This window comes from Thamnophis sirtalis, unplaced genomic scaffold, assembly GCF_051295495.1.
Source record: "Thamnophis sirtalis isolate CommonGarterSnake01/CBP01778 unplaced genomic scaffold, rThaSir2_p1.2 scaffold_3, whole genome shotgun sequence".
In the NCBI taxonomy this organism is placed as follows: Eukaryota; Metazoa; Chordata; class Lepidosauria; order Squamata; family Natricidae; genus Thamnophis; species Thamnophis sirtalis.
Window position 1 is genome coordinate 26938941 of NW_028261383.1, and position 16694 is coordinate 26955634.

A 16694-nucleotide genomic window follows, 5' to 3' on the forward strand; every position below is an offset into this window, starting at 1 on the left:
GCCGGGGCTACTGGTGGTCCTAAAAAAAGAAATCCTTGATTTAAACACTGAGTGTTTGGTGTGTTTGGGAAGCTGGGTCAAAACATCCTACTTCATGTCTTTCCCACAGAAAATTGGGCTTCAGACCACTCTCATGTCCATCATCCCTGTCCTCTCCCTTCCCCATCCCATGCCATCCTCTTTCATGCCCTGTCTATGATCCTGGCATTTTGCCCCAAATCCATCGGGCACTTCCCAATTGGTCCACTGGAGGATGAATGTCATGGCTGGCTTTCCAGAGAAAACTGCGAAAGAACTGACATCACAAAAAATTGCCCCTCTAGGACGTCACAATCTCTCTCATTAACAGCCCAGGCATTCCGGATTTATATCTGAAGACACAGAGAGAGAGAGAGAGAGAGATAGAAAAAGACAGAGAGAGAGGCAGAGGCAGAGACACATACAGCATTTTCATATATAGGGAGAGGAGAAAGAGAATGAAGAATAAGAAAGATAGATGATGATGTTTTGATTTTGTTTCACTAACAGAGTAATTTATTTGAGATGGGCAGCCATATCAATTGAATAAACAAATAGATCAAGGAAGCCCTCTTTGCAACTTTGATATGGACTCACAATCAAGAGAAGAAAAACCTGTAGGCTTGATTTCTTCATACTTTCTGAAAGAAAAAAGTTTGACTGGAGAAACTTGGGCCCAAGGGCTTCCAAAGAGTTCTGGAATTACATCAGAGGCTTAACACAAATACATTTTCCTCCCCTGTTCCTTTGTTCATGAAATCACCCGACAAACCTAGGGATAGAGGGGAGCACAGGGGATGCTTCTTCTCTGCATAATTATCAAGATCATATTGATTTATTGATTGCCTTCCAATCCCACCTCCAGGGAATTCTCAATGGATCTCACTGTTGAATTGACATAACCATCACTTTCGAGAGTAATATAAGGGACATCTTGCATCTGAGCTTGGGAACTCAAGGACATAAAAGCCTTTAGTGTCATTCAGAGGTTGTGATTCTGTGCTATAAAACTTGATGAATTCCTTGTGGGCTCCAGCTTCCATCTGTGCTAGGAAAGCCACAACAACAGTTGTGGTATTGCAAGGGCCTTTGGTCTTTGTGAACTGCTCCTCTAATTCTTTGAGAGCCACCCGACTCTGCAAGAAATAAAAATGCTTCTATTATTTCTCCTGATGCTTCTGTTCTTCCAGATACCCTGCAAGATCTTGAATGCCAAGTGCCCCTTAACTTTAGAAAGGGATGAGACAGATCCAGTGAATTATTTCAAGCCAGGAGACTACCTCATTACTGGAATCACCCCTGCAACAACCACTATGTTTCGACCATTCACTTTCCAAAAGGCTCCAGTGGACAAAGTTTTCTGGTAAGAGAGCATTTCCCCCTCTGATTAATCCTGGTTACAAAACTTTTAGATGTTTCCTGACACCCTTCAATGAGGAAAAACCTTCCGCTTTGAGCAATGTCTCTTAGCTAGATTACTAGATAGAGTAAAGAGTGAATGAGTGAACCAAAGAACCACTCAATGACCTGCATGTCATTTCTGTCTGTACTTCCTCTGTTTCCCTAATGCAAGATATTTTGCTAATCCTTCACTTCAGAAAAGATCTTCTGTTGCCTTTACTCTGTGAAGAGAAGTTGAACTAAAAAGGAAAGAGTAAATGAAGAGTAGTTGAATAAAGAGGAAATTCAGGGACGTTGCCATTCATGAAGCAATCTCACTTGGACTTCTCTCTTGCTTCTGGGACAGGACTAGGACCAACCAGTTGGCTCATGGGATGATTTTCTCTGAATCTACTTTTCCCTGCTGATTCTCCAAATCCTTTTCCTCGCTTGATATATATGTCTGTGTATCACACTAACCCAAATAACTCCAGAAATACCCCCAATACCTCTTCCTGCTCCATTTCTTAATACTCCCGTTCTTTCTCTTTCTACATCTATAAAGCAGGTATCCTTGCAGTATGGAGATTCTCATTTTCTATGTGACACAGAATCTAATTTTCCCCACTAAAACAGGGGGTGCCTTAAACTTGAGGCCATTGCTTCTTTCAGTCTATCATCTCTGAGGGATGAGGATGGTTCAAAAATGGGAAAGATAACATAAATAATTGAATAAAAATATACTAGACTAACTCTACTTGTGAATCTATAGTGAAATTATGACTCCAGCAGAAGAGTGTATTTTATTATTTAACATCTCTGTATTTCAGAGCGTTAAAGGCAACTTTTAATTCTATTTTTGGGCTGCATTTCAATGTGTCACTTGTTAAACTTTCCCTGTTGTTCCCCTCACAAATCTATCTACTTTTGTTGTAATTTTATATTTTCACATTCTTTTTTGAAACTTAATAAAAACTATTTTTAAAAATGAGAAGTAAGAGAATCAAAGCAACTAATATTGAATCCATAACTTTCCTTAGATTCAGAATACCTGGATTATCATATATTTGTATACTCTGTGTATATGTGTTTGTGTGCGTATTTTCAGGAAAGCTACCACAAAGTACTGGAAAATCTTGTCCTTCTTGTTTGCTGTCCATGAGATCAATCCAAAACTTTTAGATATTTCCTGATACCCTTCAATGAGGAAAAAGCTTTCTTTAATAGCAATGTTTCTTAACTACATTACTGGAGACAGTTAGGACTGAATGAAAGCCAAAGCACCACTCAATGACCACCATGTCATTTCTGTCTGCACTTCCTCGGTTTCCCTAATGCAAGATATTTTGCTAATCCTTCACTTCCGAAAAGACTTTCACTTCAGAATAGAGCTTTACTCTGGGAAGAGTACTTGAAATAAAAAGAGGAAATGAAGAGTAGTTGAATAAAGAGGAAATTCAGTGAACATGAAAGGATAGTTTTCTCAGATCTTACTTTTTCCTGCTGTTTCTCCTTCTACATTTTTTTTGTGTTCTTTAGTATACAGCACCCAAAAACAACTCCATAAATGTCTCCAAACCTCTTCCTGCTCTATTTCTTCTTTTTTTCAATTTTTTTTATTTTTTATTCTTACATACCATTTTAAATACACATTCACATAATTGTTATTCTTCTTTACATTTGTCATTCTTCTACATTTATTATTTCATTTAATAGGTTATAATATAGTTTGAGTTGCTTTATTTACCATCCCTTCTTCCTGTTGTAACACCGCCTTATTTTCCCTTTCTTTTCTCCCTCCCTCCCTTCTCTACTTTCTTCTTTCCTCCTATTCTTTCCCTTCCTTCTTCTCTTTACTTTCTCCTACTCCTGTTCTTCATCTTCCCCTTCCTACCCTGTCTCCTTCTCTTTCTCTCCCTTCCATTCTCCTCTTCTTACTTATTTCTTCTTTCCACGTCTTCCTTTCATTCTCTCCTCCTCTCTCCCTTTCTTTTTCTATTGTTGTAGGTGTCTCTTTCAAATCTCAGTTTATGTTTCCTTGGGATGGCATTTCCGCAAACCCAAATATAATGTGGTATCATTTCTTATTCCCTTACCTTCCCTAATCTATCCTATGTTTTTGTTTTCCCTTTATATCTTGCTCTTGAATATATACTTATATGTTTAATATTTTCTTTTCTTTTTCCCCTTCATCCCCCCCTTTTCAATTTAATAGTGCATTGTCTGGGTTCTGTATCTTTTCGGAGTATAAGATGCACCGGAGTATAAGATGCACCAAGGTTTTGAATAGGCAATTTTTTAAAAAAAGTAAGTAGGTAGAAAAAGGGAGAGGGAGAGGGAGAGAGGAAGAGAGAGAGAGAAATAGAAAGAGAAAAATACAGTAAGTAGGGAGAGAGAGATTGTGGGTAGGTGGGTAGGTAGGTAGGGAGGTAGGGAGGTAGGGAGGTAGGGAAGCAGGCAGGGAGGCAGGGAGGCAGGGAGGCAGGTAGAGGGATAGAGAGAGAGAAAGAAAGGGATACAGTAGATAGGTAGGGAGAGAGAGAGTAGTTAGGTAGAGGGATATAGAGAGAGGGAGAAATACTGTAGGGAGGGAGGCAGAGGGAGGGAGTGATAGAAATACAGTAGGGAGGGAGGGAGAGAGAGAGAATAGGTAGGTAGGTAGGTAGGTAGGTGCATAGAGAGAGAGAGGGAGAAATACAGTAGGTAGGGAGGGAGAGGGAGGGAGAAAGAGAAAGAGAGAAATACAGTAGGTAGATAGGGGGAGAGAGAGAGAGTAGGTAGGTAGATGTTTCCAGGTGTACTTAGCCATGTGCTGGAGAAGGAAATCACTGACAATCTGCAGCATCTAAGACTTTGTTTCTGCTGGGGGGAAAAAAAACCTTTTTGTACTCTGCAAACTTCTCCAAAATGGCCCATTTTCACAAAAACGGGCCCGTTTTTTGTCAAAAAAATTGCATGCATAGCCTTTTAGCAGATTTTTTATTATTATTTTTTCCTTCTACAACACCTCACAGTCATTACATCAACATTGTTATGTCATCATACCTGTACATATATATAATATTTCGCTTCTATATTTACACACCTTTATACACAGTTTTATATATTGTTTTTTTGGCTTAATTAATTTTATTCTTGTTTTGCAGTCATTTGTACCAATTGTTCCAAATTTCATAATATTCCAACTCTTCTTTATCTTTTAATTTCAGTGTTAATTTGTCCATCTCTGCACAATCCAAAGTTTTTTTTATCACTAATTCGTCCGAGGGGGTATTATTTTGTTTCCAGCATTGGGCAAATGTTATTTTAGCTGTAGTTAGCAAATGTATTAATATGTACTTAATTTTCTTTGTATATTTCCCTTTGATTATTCCCAGATCCTTTCCCATAGTTGTTGCCACTTTTGTAGCTCAATCGTGTGGCCAAAATTCTTTGCCCAATTTATCCAACTCTGAAATTCCTAAGTTAAAATCGTACTCAGTTTTATCTTTTTCATATCTTGATTGTATTTGCAATTGTGAAAAACATCATAGTCCTGTTCTTTCTCTTTTTACACCTGTAAAGCAGATATCATATCACTGGTATGAAGATTCCCAATGTTTATGTGACACAGAATTTAATCTTCTCCGTGGGATGTGAGTGGTTCAAAACTGTGAGAGATATTATTAAAAAATTGAATAGAAATAGATTAGACCAACTCTACTTGTGGATCTATAGTAAAATTGTTGCTCAAGCGCAAGTGTGTGCTTTATTATTTAACATCTCTATGTGGAAGAAGGTTGGAAGAAACTTTTTAATGTTATTTTTCTTCAAATTTTATATTTTCACATTTTTTTAAACTTAATAAAATCCATTTATAAAAGGAGAAACCAAAGAGAAACAAAGAAAGGAATATTGAATTCATAACTTTCCTTTAATTCAAATTAGCTGAATTATCATATATTTGTATACTGTGTGTGTGTGTGTGTGTGTGTTTTCAGGAAAGCATCCACAAAGTACTGGAAAATCCTGTCCTTCTTGTTTGCTGTCCATGAGATCAACGAGGATCTCCATATCTTACCCAACCTCACCCTGGGCTACAACATTCATGACAATTATTTTGATGCAAGGACAACATCCGAAGCTTTGGCCGATCTGCTTTCTCCTGGGCTGGCAAATGTTCCAAACTACAAATGTGGAGGAAGACAGAATAACCTCTTAGCTATAATTGAAGGGACAGAAACTGACATCTCCATCCAGATTTCATCCATGTTAGCCAACTATAAAATCCCCCAAGTGAGAAAAACTCTTCTTTAATTGCACTTTAAGGAGTAATAATAGAGAAAAATAATCTAATAAGCTGGAATCGGGCTAATGTATTAACCAGTATCAATTCAGTGTTTGTTTATGCTCCAAAATAAGCATTTTCTTTAAAAGTACTATCTGAAGAAAATCATAGATGAAATGCAAATGAAGACCCTATAAAGGCCATGCAAATGTTAAAAGACAAAAGAAAAGAAAATAGACATATTTGGATCTCTGCTCATTGCATCTCATTAATGGAGGAACCTTGAAATATAGTATAAGGAGAGAATTCTAGATCTCCAAGGATCCTGTTGCTGTAAGACTTGGATTATCGCAGATGATTTTATGAGTCAAGTGAATGAAAACAGTAGTAACAATCATTAATATAAATATGGCACACTATGCTATTAAGAATATATTTCAATTTCTGAAACTCTATAGAATAGAATGGAATGGAATGGAATGGAATGGAATAGAATAGAATAGAATAGAATAGAATAGAATAGAATAGAATAGAATAGAATAGAATAGAATAGAATAGAATAGAATAGAATAGAATAGAATAGAATAGAATAGAATTCTTTCTTGGCCAAGTGTGATTGGACACACAAGGAATTTGTCTTTGGTGTGTATGCTCTCAGTGTCCATAAAAGAAAAGATATTTTCATCAAGAATCATAAGGTACAACACTTAATGATAGTCAGAAGGTACAAATAAGCAATGAAATTATATTAGGAAACAATCAATTAAATCATGATATAAGCAACAAAGTTACAGTCATACAGTCATAAGAAGATGGGTTATAGGAATGATGAGAAGATTAATAGTAGTGCAGACTTGGTAAATAGTTTGTTAAATATTGTTATTCATATTCAAGATTGACAGGAGTTTGAAAGCAAAACAATAGCAAATGTTGTCCTGAAACTGAATTAGTCACCGGTTCTTTCTTCTCTTTACCAGGTCAGTTATTCTTTTGTTTCCCATCTTCTGGGGGATAAAACAAGGTTCCCCTTTTTCTACACCATGGTCCCCAAGGAAGGGGTGCAAAATCTGGGGATCCTCAAATCGCTCCTGCATTTCCAATGGACTTCAGTTGGTCTATTTGCTCCGGACACGGACAACGGGAGGCATTTCATAGCAACAATGGTGCCAGTGCTGTTCAAGAATGGGATTTGTGTTGTTTTCTCACAAACCTTTTCAGGGATGAGTACAGAGCTCATGGACATTAAAACTGCCTCAGTAAAGAAGTGGAAAGAGGTCAATGTATTTGTTTATTTTTCAGAAGCTGGTTTCTTTTTAGATGGAATAATGGTAATAGAGACATTAATTAAATTCATGATATTGAAGAAAAAATCAAATGGTGCAGAAGCTACGACACCCACAGGGAAGGTCATTGTCACCACAGCTTTGTGGGACCTCAACATGGACTTGGTATATAATCAATATACAAATCAACAAATTCTTGGTTTCTTTTCTTTCCTCATCCAGAAGAAGAAAAAGACAAAACATGTTGATTTTGTTCCTTTGTTTAATTCTCTGTATTATTTTGCACAAAAAGCATTTCATTGCTTATATTCCAAGCCTGGCTCTACAGTGAAAGGCTGGAGAAGATGCACCAAGAAAGAAGGGATAGAGACCCTTCCCCAAGAAGAAATTGAAAAAACAGTCTCTCTAGAGAGTACCTACATCTATGACACAGTCTGGGCCCTGGCACGGGCCTTAGAGGCTGCTTATTCTCCCCGATCCAAGAGCAGACTGAAAGGAGATGGAGGGAGAACAGCACTGCAAATTATCCAGCCATGGCAGGTATTCTTTTTTCCATTGCAATGAATTCCTACTGAAGATGTGGATTTCATAATTCATAGGTGATCCCAGAATCTTTAGAATATGTCACCTCTATGGGGAGTGGATTTATTTACTAATATCTCCAAATACAATCTACAACGTAGGGCTCATAGTCCCATGATAACCATGTATAAACATCCATGAAATAGTAAACACTAAGCAATGCATGACCTACAGGGTCCTTGTCTCAAAGATATTTTCCTACCAGATTCCCCAAAGCAACAATAAAGCTCTTAATCCATTCCCTTCACTGGAAAAGTTATTCAAAATTCATGGTGATATTCATTGATGTATAGGCCTTGAAAATCACTGATATTTTATATTATGTCTAAAATGTTTTATGAGCTTTTTAGGTCACTAAATTTTTTATGATCATTTTAGTGTCTTAAAATAGTTTATAAAATATTCCAGAGACATGAATCTTGGACTCTGGGTGTGTTTTGTCCATTAGAGGTTCCTTGGTTCAACCATTTCACACAGTTAAAGGTTACACATAGACAGACAGAAGAGCTTTATGAATCTAGAGATAGAAATAAGAGTCTAGATGAACACTCTGTCTTAAGTCCGACCTGTCATCATTAGCATCCATTTGCCTTGTGATTTAAAACATTCTGAAGTGTCTTCTTAAAGGCCTGTATGTTAGCCGCACACTCCATCTGAGGAAAAATAGATTCAGAAATGTGCGATGGCTGAAAGAATGGATTCATTCTGACGTCTGTACCACATTTCAGATGGAGGACTAGCATCTACTCCTTGAAGAGAGACATGGGGTCATAGACACTATATTGGGTGGATCTCATCTCTGAAGATATGAGACCATTACGCTTGTAAGAGAGGAAATTAATTCAAAATATATCATCCTTATCATCTTAAAACAAGATTAAGTAAAAGCAACCATTTCACAGTTTATAGGACTGATCAGTAGACATTCGGTGTCCATCTTTACTAAACTCAGATTCTCTTCTCTGCTGTTCCAGTTTCACCATTACTTGCAAGACTCCCAGTTTTACAACACTTCCATCGATGGAGTATATTTGGGGGAGAACGGTGAACTAGCAGCTGATTTGGACATTGTGAATTGGGTGAGGTTTTCCAATAGATCTGTTGTCAATGTGAAATTTGGGAGCATAGCAAGGCGGGGTTCCTCGGAGCCCCTCTTCAAGATTGACAACGAAGCTATAATATGGCCCAAATGGTTCAACCAGGTGAGGAAAATAAATCATTCCATGTCACTTCCTTTCTCCTACAACATAAATACGGGAAAATTCCCTCTGTGGTCGTCTAGATCTTCTTATCCTTTCTCAGTTTTGCTATCCCAATGACCTTTGAGATATTGTAAATACTGATAATTAGTGCAAGATCAGAAGAGGTGGAGAGAACTGTCCCATAGAACCACCAAGAGTTGGACACCACTAATGTGTTGATACCATCATCATCATCATGATCATCATCATAATACTGATAAAAGAGAATGTTTGTAGTTCAAGGTTGAAGTTTTACTTATTTATTTATATATTTATTAAGTTTATTTTCCATCATCTCATTTCAAAATGACTCAAAATAGCAATAGGACTTAGACTTATCTACGACTTCACAGTGCTTTATAGCCCTCTATAAGCTGTTTACAGAATCAGCATATACAGTGGTGGGATGCAGCTGATTTAACACCACTGAGCATATGGCCTGGGTCCTCATTTTACCCACTTTGGAAGGAAGGAAGGCTGAGTCAATCTTGAACCAATCAGGCCACTTTTCTCATTTTGAAACAACTCAAAATGTGGGGTCCTTGGTGCTCTGAAAACTTGGTTGGTTTCTTGCAGAGATTTCATTGCTCAAACTAGATAACACCAGCAACAATGCAATGCATGCCATGGATATTGCACTTTTCAACATGTGAATGATAAAAATAAATACATTTCTGGAAGTCTATATTCTGTTACATTTTTACCACTTTTCACCCTCAGCAACAGTCCTATTCCCAGTTAGTAAAGGCACTCTATTGTTCTTGCTTTGCGGCTTAGAGCCTGCCACCCTCCAGATGTGTGGAAAGATGCCGTCCAGGGTTCCTCAAAGTCATTCAGAGAGGACGGCCGATTTGCTGCTATGACTGCATTCCTTGTGCAAAGGGAGCCATCTCCACACAGGAAGGTGAGTGGCTCAAGAAGGAGAAAGGGCTTTGAAAATAACTGCAAATCAGTGGAGGGATTCAAAGAATTCACCCAGGATCAGGTTGGCTGCCGTGGAGGCACAGCCCATCCCTGCCCTCCAGCTCCACCACACATGCGGGATGAGCCTCCTGAAATGGCTAACCTGACCTTGGGAGAACCAGCTGTTAAATTATACCCCTCCCCCACTATCAAAGTGAAACCTGGATGCTAAGCTGCAACTGAGAAATGGGAAACGGAGTGGCCAGCATGTGGGAAGGAGGAGTGCAGGGAGAAGAAAGAGGGAAAGCGGCCTCTTACTTCTCTCATGCCACCACTTTATTGCCAGTTTCTCCATCACACTGTAGCACCCAGGATCCACTTTGATAGCTGGAGAGGGGCGGGGAGTTTAATAACTGGTTTGCTGAAATTGGTGCAAATCCCACCACTGTTGCAAAGGATTTGGAAAGTATGTTCGGCATTCAGCAATTAGTTCAAATCAAGGAAGAAGAAATGATACAGGAAGACAATCTGGAACTTTTTGTGACATGGCAGCAGATCAGTAATCTATGCGCAACTATTGCCCATTAAGTGGTATGAAAACTCTTGTTTCAGGGTCATATTTGGTCTGTGCAACTGGCTCCAACAAGAAGTTTCAGAACACAACTGGAGGGCAAGAGACCATGAACGTTGCTTGTGTCTCCAACTCATTCATGGTAGTCATGAATTTCTCAGGGTGTGATGGCTGCCAACACATGCCCACTGCCTTGAACTCTTACAAGATGAGCTTTTTAGTTACCTCCAGTAGCTTGGGAAAAAGGGGGGCTTTATTGCTGTCATTGTCTTCCAAAATATTGCTATAAAAATGGCATTTTCCAGATTCTTTTAACAGCACATTTCCTGGTCTTCACATTTCTGAATGGTTGCAGGAACCCCATTACAACTGAAAGCCATTTTACTGAACTAGAACAGCTCTTGAAATTTAGCAAACACTCTTTTAATTTTAGAGGTATCCTCAGAAGGTATTTAACAGCAGTCCATACTATAGTCCAGAGAAATATATCTCTTCCTGGCATAGGGCAAATATCAATCATAGTAACATAATTGCTTCCCAACTCTTGAAAAAATTGCTCTACTAGGTTGCTTGGGCCTGAGATTTTACAATTGAAATACTGAACGCTGTTTTTGAATCATGGACTCTAACGCTAATTTTAAGATTGTCTGTCTCTATAGATGGACTGTATTTCAAAGATGTTATGGAAGGGGCAAAGGTCTTATCAGAACAGACTGAGGCTGATATGAAAATGTCTTTTAAAATAATAAACTGCGAAAAAGATTTCAAAAAGATGCTACATTGAACATACAGAAGGGGGAAAATCAAGTTTTAGGATATTATTTCAAGGAACAAAAATCAAGATTGTTAAAAGGAAAAACAGAAATGTAACATTGGTTTATTTGATGCAATTTAAAATAGTTGTGTATGGGAAGAAGAGATCGTTTTTGTAGTATAAGACAAGGTGACAAGTTACTAAAATTGTTTAGACTTGTGATGAAAGGGGAGGTAGATAGATGATAGATAGATAGATAGATAGATAGATAGATAGATAGATAGATAGATAGATAGATAGATAGATAGATAGATAGATATGTGTTCTGACCCCCACCTTGTCCGTTCAGAAACGAAAGCCAAACAGAACGTTCAAAGGAATGTCTTTTTATCAATCCTGGCTCTTGCTGGCTGCGAGCCCAAAATAAACACAGATAATTGCTCTGGCAAAAGTCCTATAATTCATAAACTACTGCAAAACAGGATTATATAAATCAAGTCACTTATCCAAGTGGGCTTTTCTCAATGTTTGCACGAAAATGGGGAACGATTTCTGCAACCAGAGTGTAGCACCATCAGTCTCTTTTATCAGCAGGAGGAGATCCTAACGAGCAACAGCTGCTCGTTATCATCTCCTGTAAGTACTCAGTTGCTCTTTATGCCGGTCAGCCCTTCTCCTGCGTGCATCCCGAAACAACTCACAGGAGGTTTCTGTGTCAGTCTCTCTTGTCTCCTCCCCACTGATCCCAGGCTCAGTCATCACCTGGGGACCAACTAGTCTCTCTGCGCCCTGCTCGGAGTCAGAACCCTGTTCAGGGTCCTCCGCATCCTCCAGGGCTGACTCATATGACCCTTCTCTGTCAGAGTCTGGTGGCAGCTCCAAAGGCTCCTGCCGAGCCATAACAGATATGCATAGATAGAAATTAGACATGATATGAAATGATAATTTCTATGCCATATTCTTATTTTTTTCCTTCTTTTCTACCCTTTCTCTTCATTGAACTTTTGAAATAATCTTTCTATCACTTTTGTTTATTATGCATACTCTTTTTTCTTTTGGTCTTTGAGAAGAATTTAGTCAACAATTGGTTCACATATTAGCTGGGCAATACCAATAATTGCAACCAAAAGGCCAACAATGATTTTCTCCTTTTGCTTTTATCAAACACTTTGTCCTGGAGAAACCCTTGAAAACTATGTCCAGGTCTCAGAGAAAGACTGCATGGAAATGATTATATATGTTGGTCAAAGTACAACAGGTGAAATTCAAAACATGTTTATTGTTTTTCAATCAAGATCTCTTATGGAACCAATTGAGAAAGATTATCACCCAAGGACTTTTCTATTAAAAACAGAAATGTTCATTGAACCATTTTTGTTGGGTTGGTTTATTGTTGTTGTTGTTTTTGGACAAGTGGCTTTATTGAAACAGGTTAATAAATAGGGACTGAAGGAACACATGCCACAAGAGGTGGGTTGCTCCCAGTTCAGCCCAGATTGGGAGAACTGGTAGTGGCAGTGGTGGGAGGCTCCGCCCACCTGCCCAGATGCTTCTGCACATGCGCAGAAGGGTCATGCATGCCCAAACTGGTAGCAAAACAATTGGCAACCCACCACTGATAGTATACCTGTGGATATTCTGCCTTGGCAGAATTTGGCATATCTTTTCATGCCTTTCATAAATAAGTTGTTCTGGTGGATTTTGAAGTTTCATTGGGAACAATTGAATAGTTGATGAATTTAAGCCAATATAAGCATTTATAGATGAGAAACACTCAAGTAATCATTTTGACTTATTGAAACAAGCTGGAATATAATTCAGATGGTGATAACTTTTTGGCAAGAACAGTGTGAAGGGGAATTTTTAAAATATGGACCAACAGAGAACAGTTCCTGACATAATGCAAATTTATATCAACACAATCTTCTCTTTTTCACTCCCTACACTATCCCCTTATTCACAATATACACTGTATTTTTGGAGTATTAGACGCACTGGAATATAAGACACACCAAGATTTTGCAGAGGTAATTTTTCTTTTAAAAAGTTTATGCACTCTGCAGGCCTCCCAAACACTCTGCACACCTCATTTTTTATGAAAAATGGGGGCATGCAGAGACTTTGAGAAACCTGCAAAGTGGTCCTGGGGGCTGGGGGGGGCAAAAACAAACAAAAAATGGCCCATTTTTCACAAAAATGGGTCCAGTTTTTGCCCCCCAAAAGGGCATGCATAGCCTTTAAGAGTGCTCCTGGGAGCTGAGGGGGCACAAACAAGCAAACAAATGGCCGGTTTTTTCACTCGTTTTTGCCCTTTCCAGCCCTCAAGAACACTTTGCAGGCCTCCCAAACTCTCTGCACGTCCATTTTTGTGAAAGAGTGAAGTTTCAGGAGGCCAAAATTGCTATATTCAGTGTATAAGATGCACCCAGATTTTCACCCTCTTTTTTGGGGGGGGGAAGGTGCGTCTTATACTCCAAAAAATATGGCAATTTATTTTTAGTGGCCTTGTTATTTTACTCATTACAGCACTTTTTGTGATTGAACAGGACTTCCTGTTATTACACTATGGGATGGCTAAGAATAAATAAGGTTGTCCTCTCTCCTCCATTACAGATGCAGTCTACTGCACCAGATGTTTGGAAGATCAGCATCCAAATGAACACCAAAATCACTGTCTGCCAAAGTTTATAATCTTCTTGTCAAATGGAGAATACTTCGGAATCATCCTGGTATTTTTTGGTCTATTTTTGTCCCTCATCACAGCCTTTGTGTTAGCAATTTTCATTAAATACCATGAAACTCCAATAGTCAAAGCCAACAACCGGGATCTCTCCTACATTCTACTCACATCACTCCTCCTTTCCTTTCTCACCACCTTCCTCTTCATTGGCCAACCAAGGAAAGCTACCTGTCTTCTCCGCCAATCAGCCTTCATGATCATTTTCTCAGTGGCTGTCTCTTCCCTCTTAGCCAAAACCATCACAGTGGTGTTGGCCTTCTTGGCTACAAAGCCAGGAAACAGTGTAAGGAGATGGCTCGGGAAGACCTTGGGCAATGCTCTAGTTCTTGTTTCCTCTGCTGTGCAAGTTCTGATTTGCTCCATCTGGCTGGGAATCTTTCCTCCTTTCCCTGACACAGACAAACACTCACACCCTGAAGAGATTATCCTGCAATGCAATGAAGGACCTGTTGTCATGTTTTACTCTGCCCTGGGCTATATGGGTTTCCTGGCTGTTGTTTGCTTCACAGTGGCTTTCCTGGCCCGGAGGCTGCCTGGGGCCTTCAACGAAGCCAAGCTGATTACCTTCAGCATGCTGGTTTTCTGCAGTGTTTGGATCTCCTTTGTGCCCACCTACCTCAGCACCAAGGGCAAATACATGGTGGCTGTGCAGATCTTCTCCATCTTGGCCTCCAGTGCTGGCTTGTTGGCCTGCATCTTTTTCCCCAAGTGCTACATTATTTTGCTGAGGCCTCACCTGAATACAAAGGAGCAGCTAACCACAAAAATTAAAATATAAATCTATTTCTTTTAGAATTGTCTTTCCAGGGCATCACCTAGTGAGTACAAAACCCTACACTCCATTAGTCTCTGAATTGATCCGCATTGCTCCTGAATTTGATTTCTGCTTATGCTATAGATGTACATCAATTTATTGCAATTTACCATGTTTTCCTTCTTTAAGGAATACCCACATTTTAAAAACAATTTGTAGGAGCTAGGCTTTTGTGGAGGAAATCCTCACTTCAGAAGAAAACCAAAGCAGTTGGAGACATAAGCAAGAATTGATTTGTTACTGCAATCACTTACAGCGATCCTTGGACTCTTCAGATTGTAAAAGAGAATCCTCTAAAATAACTCCATTGTTACATACTGTTAGTTGATATATTTGAAACAGAAAAATATATTATATTGTGAGCCTTAGTCTGGAATTCTTTGATAACCTATTGCACTGATCTGATTTTTCATACTTGTGTTACCCTTTCTGATGTTACTGACATGTTTATATCACAATCTTTTGTTACCCCGTTCATTTTTCTTCCCTAGAAAGACAACTGTCTTTATGTTAACTGTCTCCGCACAAAGGACACTGCATTCGCTTCTAGTTTATTTTGGGGATAATCCCTTTAAGGGCAAGGCAGGAATTTTCCTATTGGCTATCTGAGTTTTCTCAATGGTTTCCTTCAGACAAGCGCTGGGCTGGTTTGTTGATTCAGCTTTGTTACAATTTTATTAGATGTGAAATGCTTTTGGCTGAATGTCCAGATATCTAGTTAAACTTATTAAGGGTTTCCCCGGCTGCCTGGGGAGAGAGAAAAAAGTGGCAAAAAGTGTCATTTAATTATACTATCGTGTTTGCTTATTTTTCTGGTGTGATGGGAATAAAAATGAATACCTGGTAGGCAGATTTTTTTTCTTATTTTCCTCCCCAAAAACTAAGGTGTGTTTTATATTCTGGTGCATCTTATACTCCGAAAAATGCAGTAAATTCTATTGGCATTTGGTATCATTGATACAACATTGGCAGATAGAATTATCATAAGGTAAGAAAATAGGCCTATACATTTTATGAATAAATGAAAAATAAAAATTGGCACAGCTGTAAAAAAATATTATCATCAAATGAACAATTAAGAAGATAGAACATAGGGATAAGCTTTAATATTAAATTAAAAACATACATTTATTCCACCACTCATGATCAGGCCAAAGCACATTCATTCCAAATGCATCTGAAATAGCTTGTAAGCTACCACATCCTTGCTAGAAATTGTACAATAACTAATACAGATTTTGTCTATAGTTCTGTTGGGAAAACTGCAGAAAATTTCTGTTCTCCCTCGTATTGGCATTTATTTATCTATTTAAAAATATTTGTCAAGAGCCAGGAAAATTAGGAGATTCAATGTATGATGTACAAGGACAATAATGAACATAAGCATACCCGATAGATGATTGGTGGAATTAGGCATAATTGAAAATAGTGACATACAAATATAAATGGTTGGTTAAAAAAAATTCATATTGGGATTTGTGATTACATAAAGGTATACTGCTATCAAATAGACAATCAAGAATGTAAGGGAATTAGGTTTATTGGAAAAAAAACAATAATACTAATTGTAATTGAACATATGCTGCACAATGAAAGTGAGGTATTTAGTTATACTAGATGAAAAATCTGTGATGGTAAATGTTATTCGAGAATATGGATATAAAAACACTTGTAACCAAATGACATGCTGTATGTGATGATGGGGGTTTTTTTGTTTTTCTTTTGTTGTGTGTTGTGTTGTTTGTTTAATAAAAATAAAAATTTATATTAAAAAAAAGAAAATTAGGAGATTCAGGTAGTTCAAATGAGTATATTTATTATAAACTTAAGTGCTCTACAAAAATCTGGCCAACTAATGGTCAAGGGAAATTCGCAGGAGTTAAGGACAGAAAGGAATTTCAGACTGGATCTCTTGGAGATGAAGATGGACTGGTGACTTATGATGTGTTTGACCCCTCCCTCGGGATCAGTCTGGTCATCTCCTACATTATATGGCTGTTCATATTGCAGCAACAACAGAAAATCCCAAACAATAAAATAAAAATAAAAAAACTCTATAAAAATACTATAAATATTCATGGTATACTACAGCAGCAATATTGCTAGCTATAGCTCCATGTTGCTGGCATCCATGAGGTGAT

The 16694-nt window shown here is 38.2% G+C and overlaps 2 protein-coding genes across 2 annotated transcripts in view; both read left to right on the forward strand.

Annotated features, from left to right (window-relative positions):
- LOC148047706 (vomeronasal type-2 receptor 26-like) overlaps positions 1-2591 on the forward strand; it is a 16689-nt gene extending 14098 nt beyond the window's left edge. Inside the window, exons 7-8 of the mRNA XM_087708115.1 lie at positions 1209-1381; positions 2507-2591. Coding sequence (XP_087564241.1) covers positions 1209-1381; positions 2507-2591 — 258 coding nt within the window. The remainder of the gene's footprint in view (positions 1-1208; positions 1382-2506) is intronic.
- A 2390-nt stretch (positions 2592-4981) lies between these two features.
- On the forward strand, positions 4982-14517 carry LOC148047707 (vomeronasal type-2 receptor 26-like). Its single transcript, XM_087708116.1, has 6 exons — positions 4982-5050; positions 5434-5673; positions 6643-7488; positions 8505-8732; positions 9549-9675; positions 13613-14517. Exons 1-6 carry the CDS (start codon positions 4982-4984, stop codon positions 14515-14517), a joined length of 2415 nt encoding a protein of 804 aa, XP_087564242.1.
- Positions 14518-16694: the final 2177 nt, after the last annotated feature.

Coding starts and splice junctions, on each gene's coding strand:
- LOC148047707 (XM_087708116.1), top strand. CDS start 4,982: ATGAAGATTCCCAATGTTTATGTGACACAGAATTTAATCTTCTCCGTG. Junction 5,674..6,642: donor CCAACTATAAAATCCCCCAA/GTGAGAAAAACT, acceptor TCTCTTTACCAG/GTCAGTTATTCTTTTGTTTC. Junction 8,733..9,548: donor GGCCCAAATGGTTCAACCAG/GTGAGGAAAATA, acceptor TTTGCGGCTTAG/AGCCTGCCACCCTCCAGATG.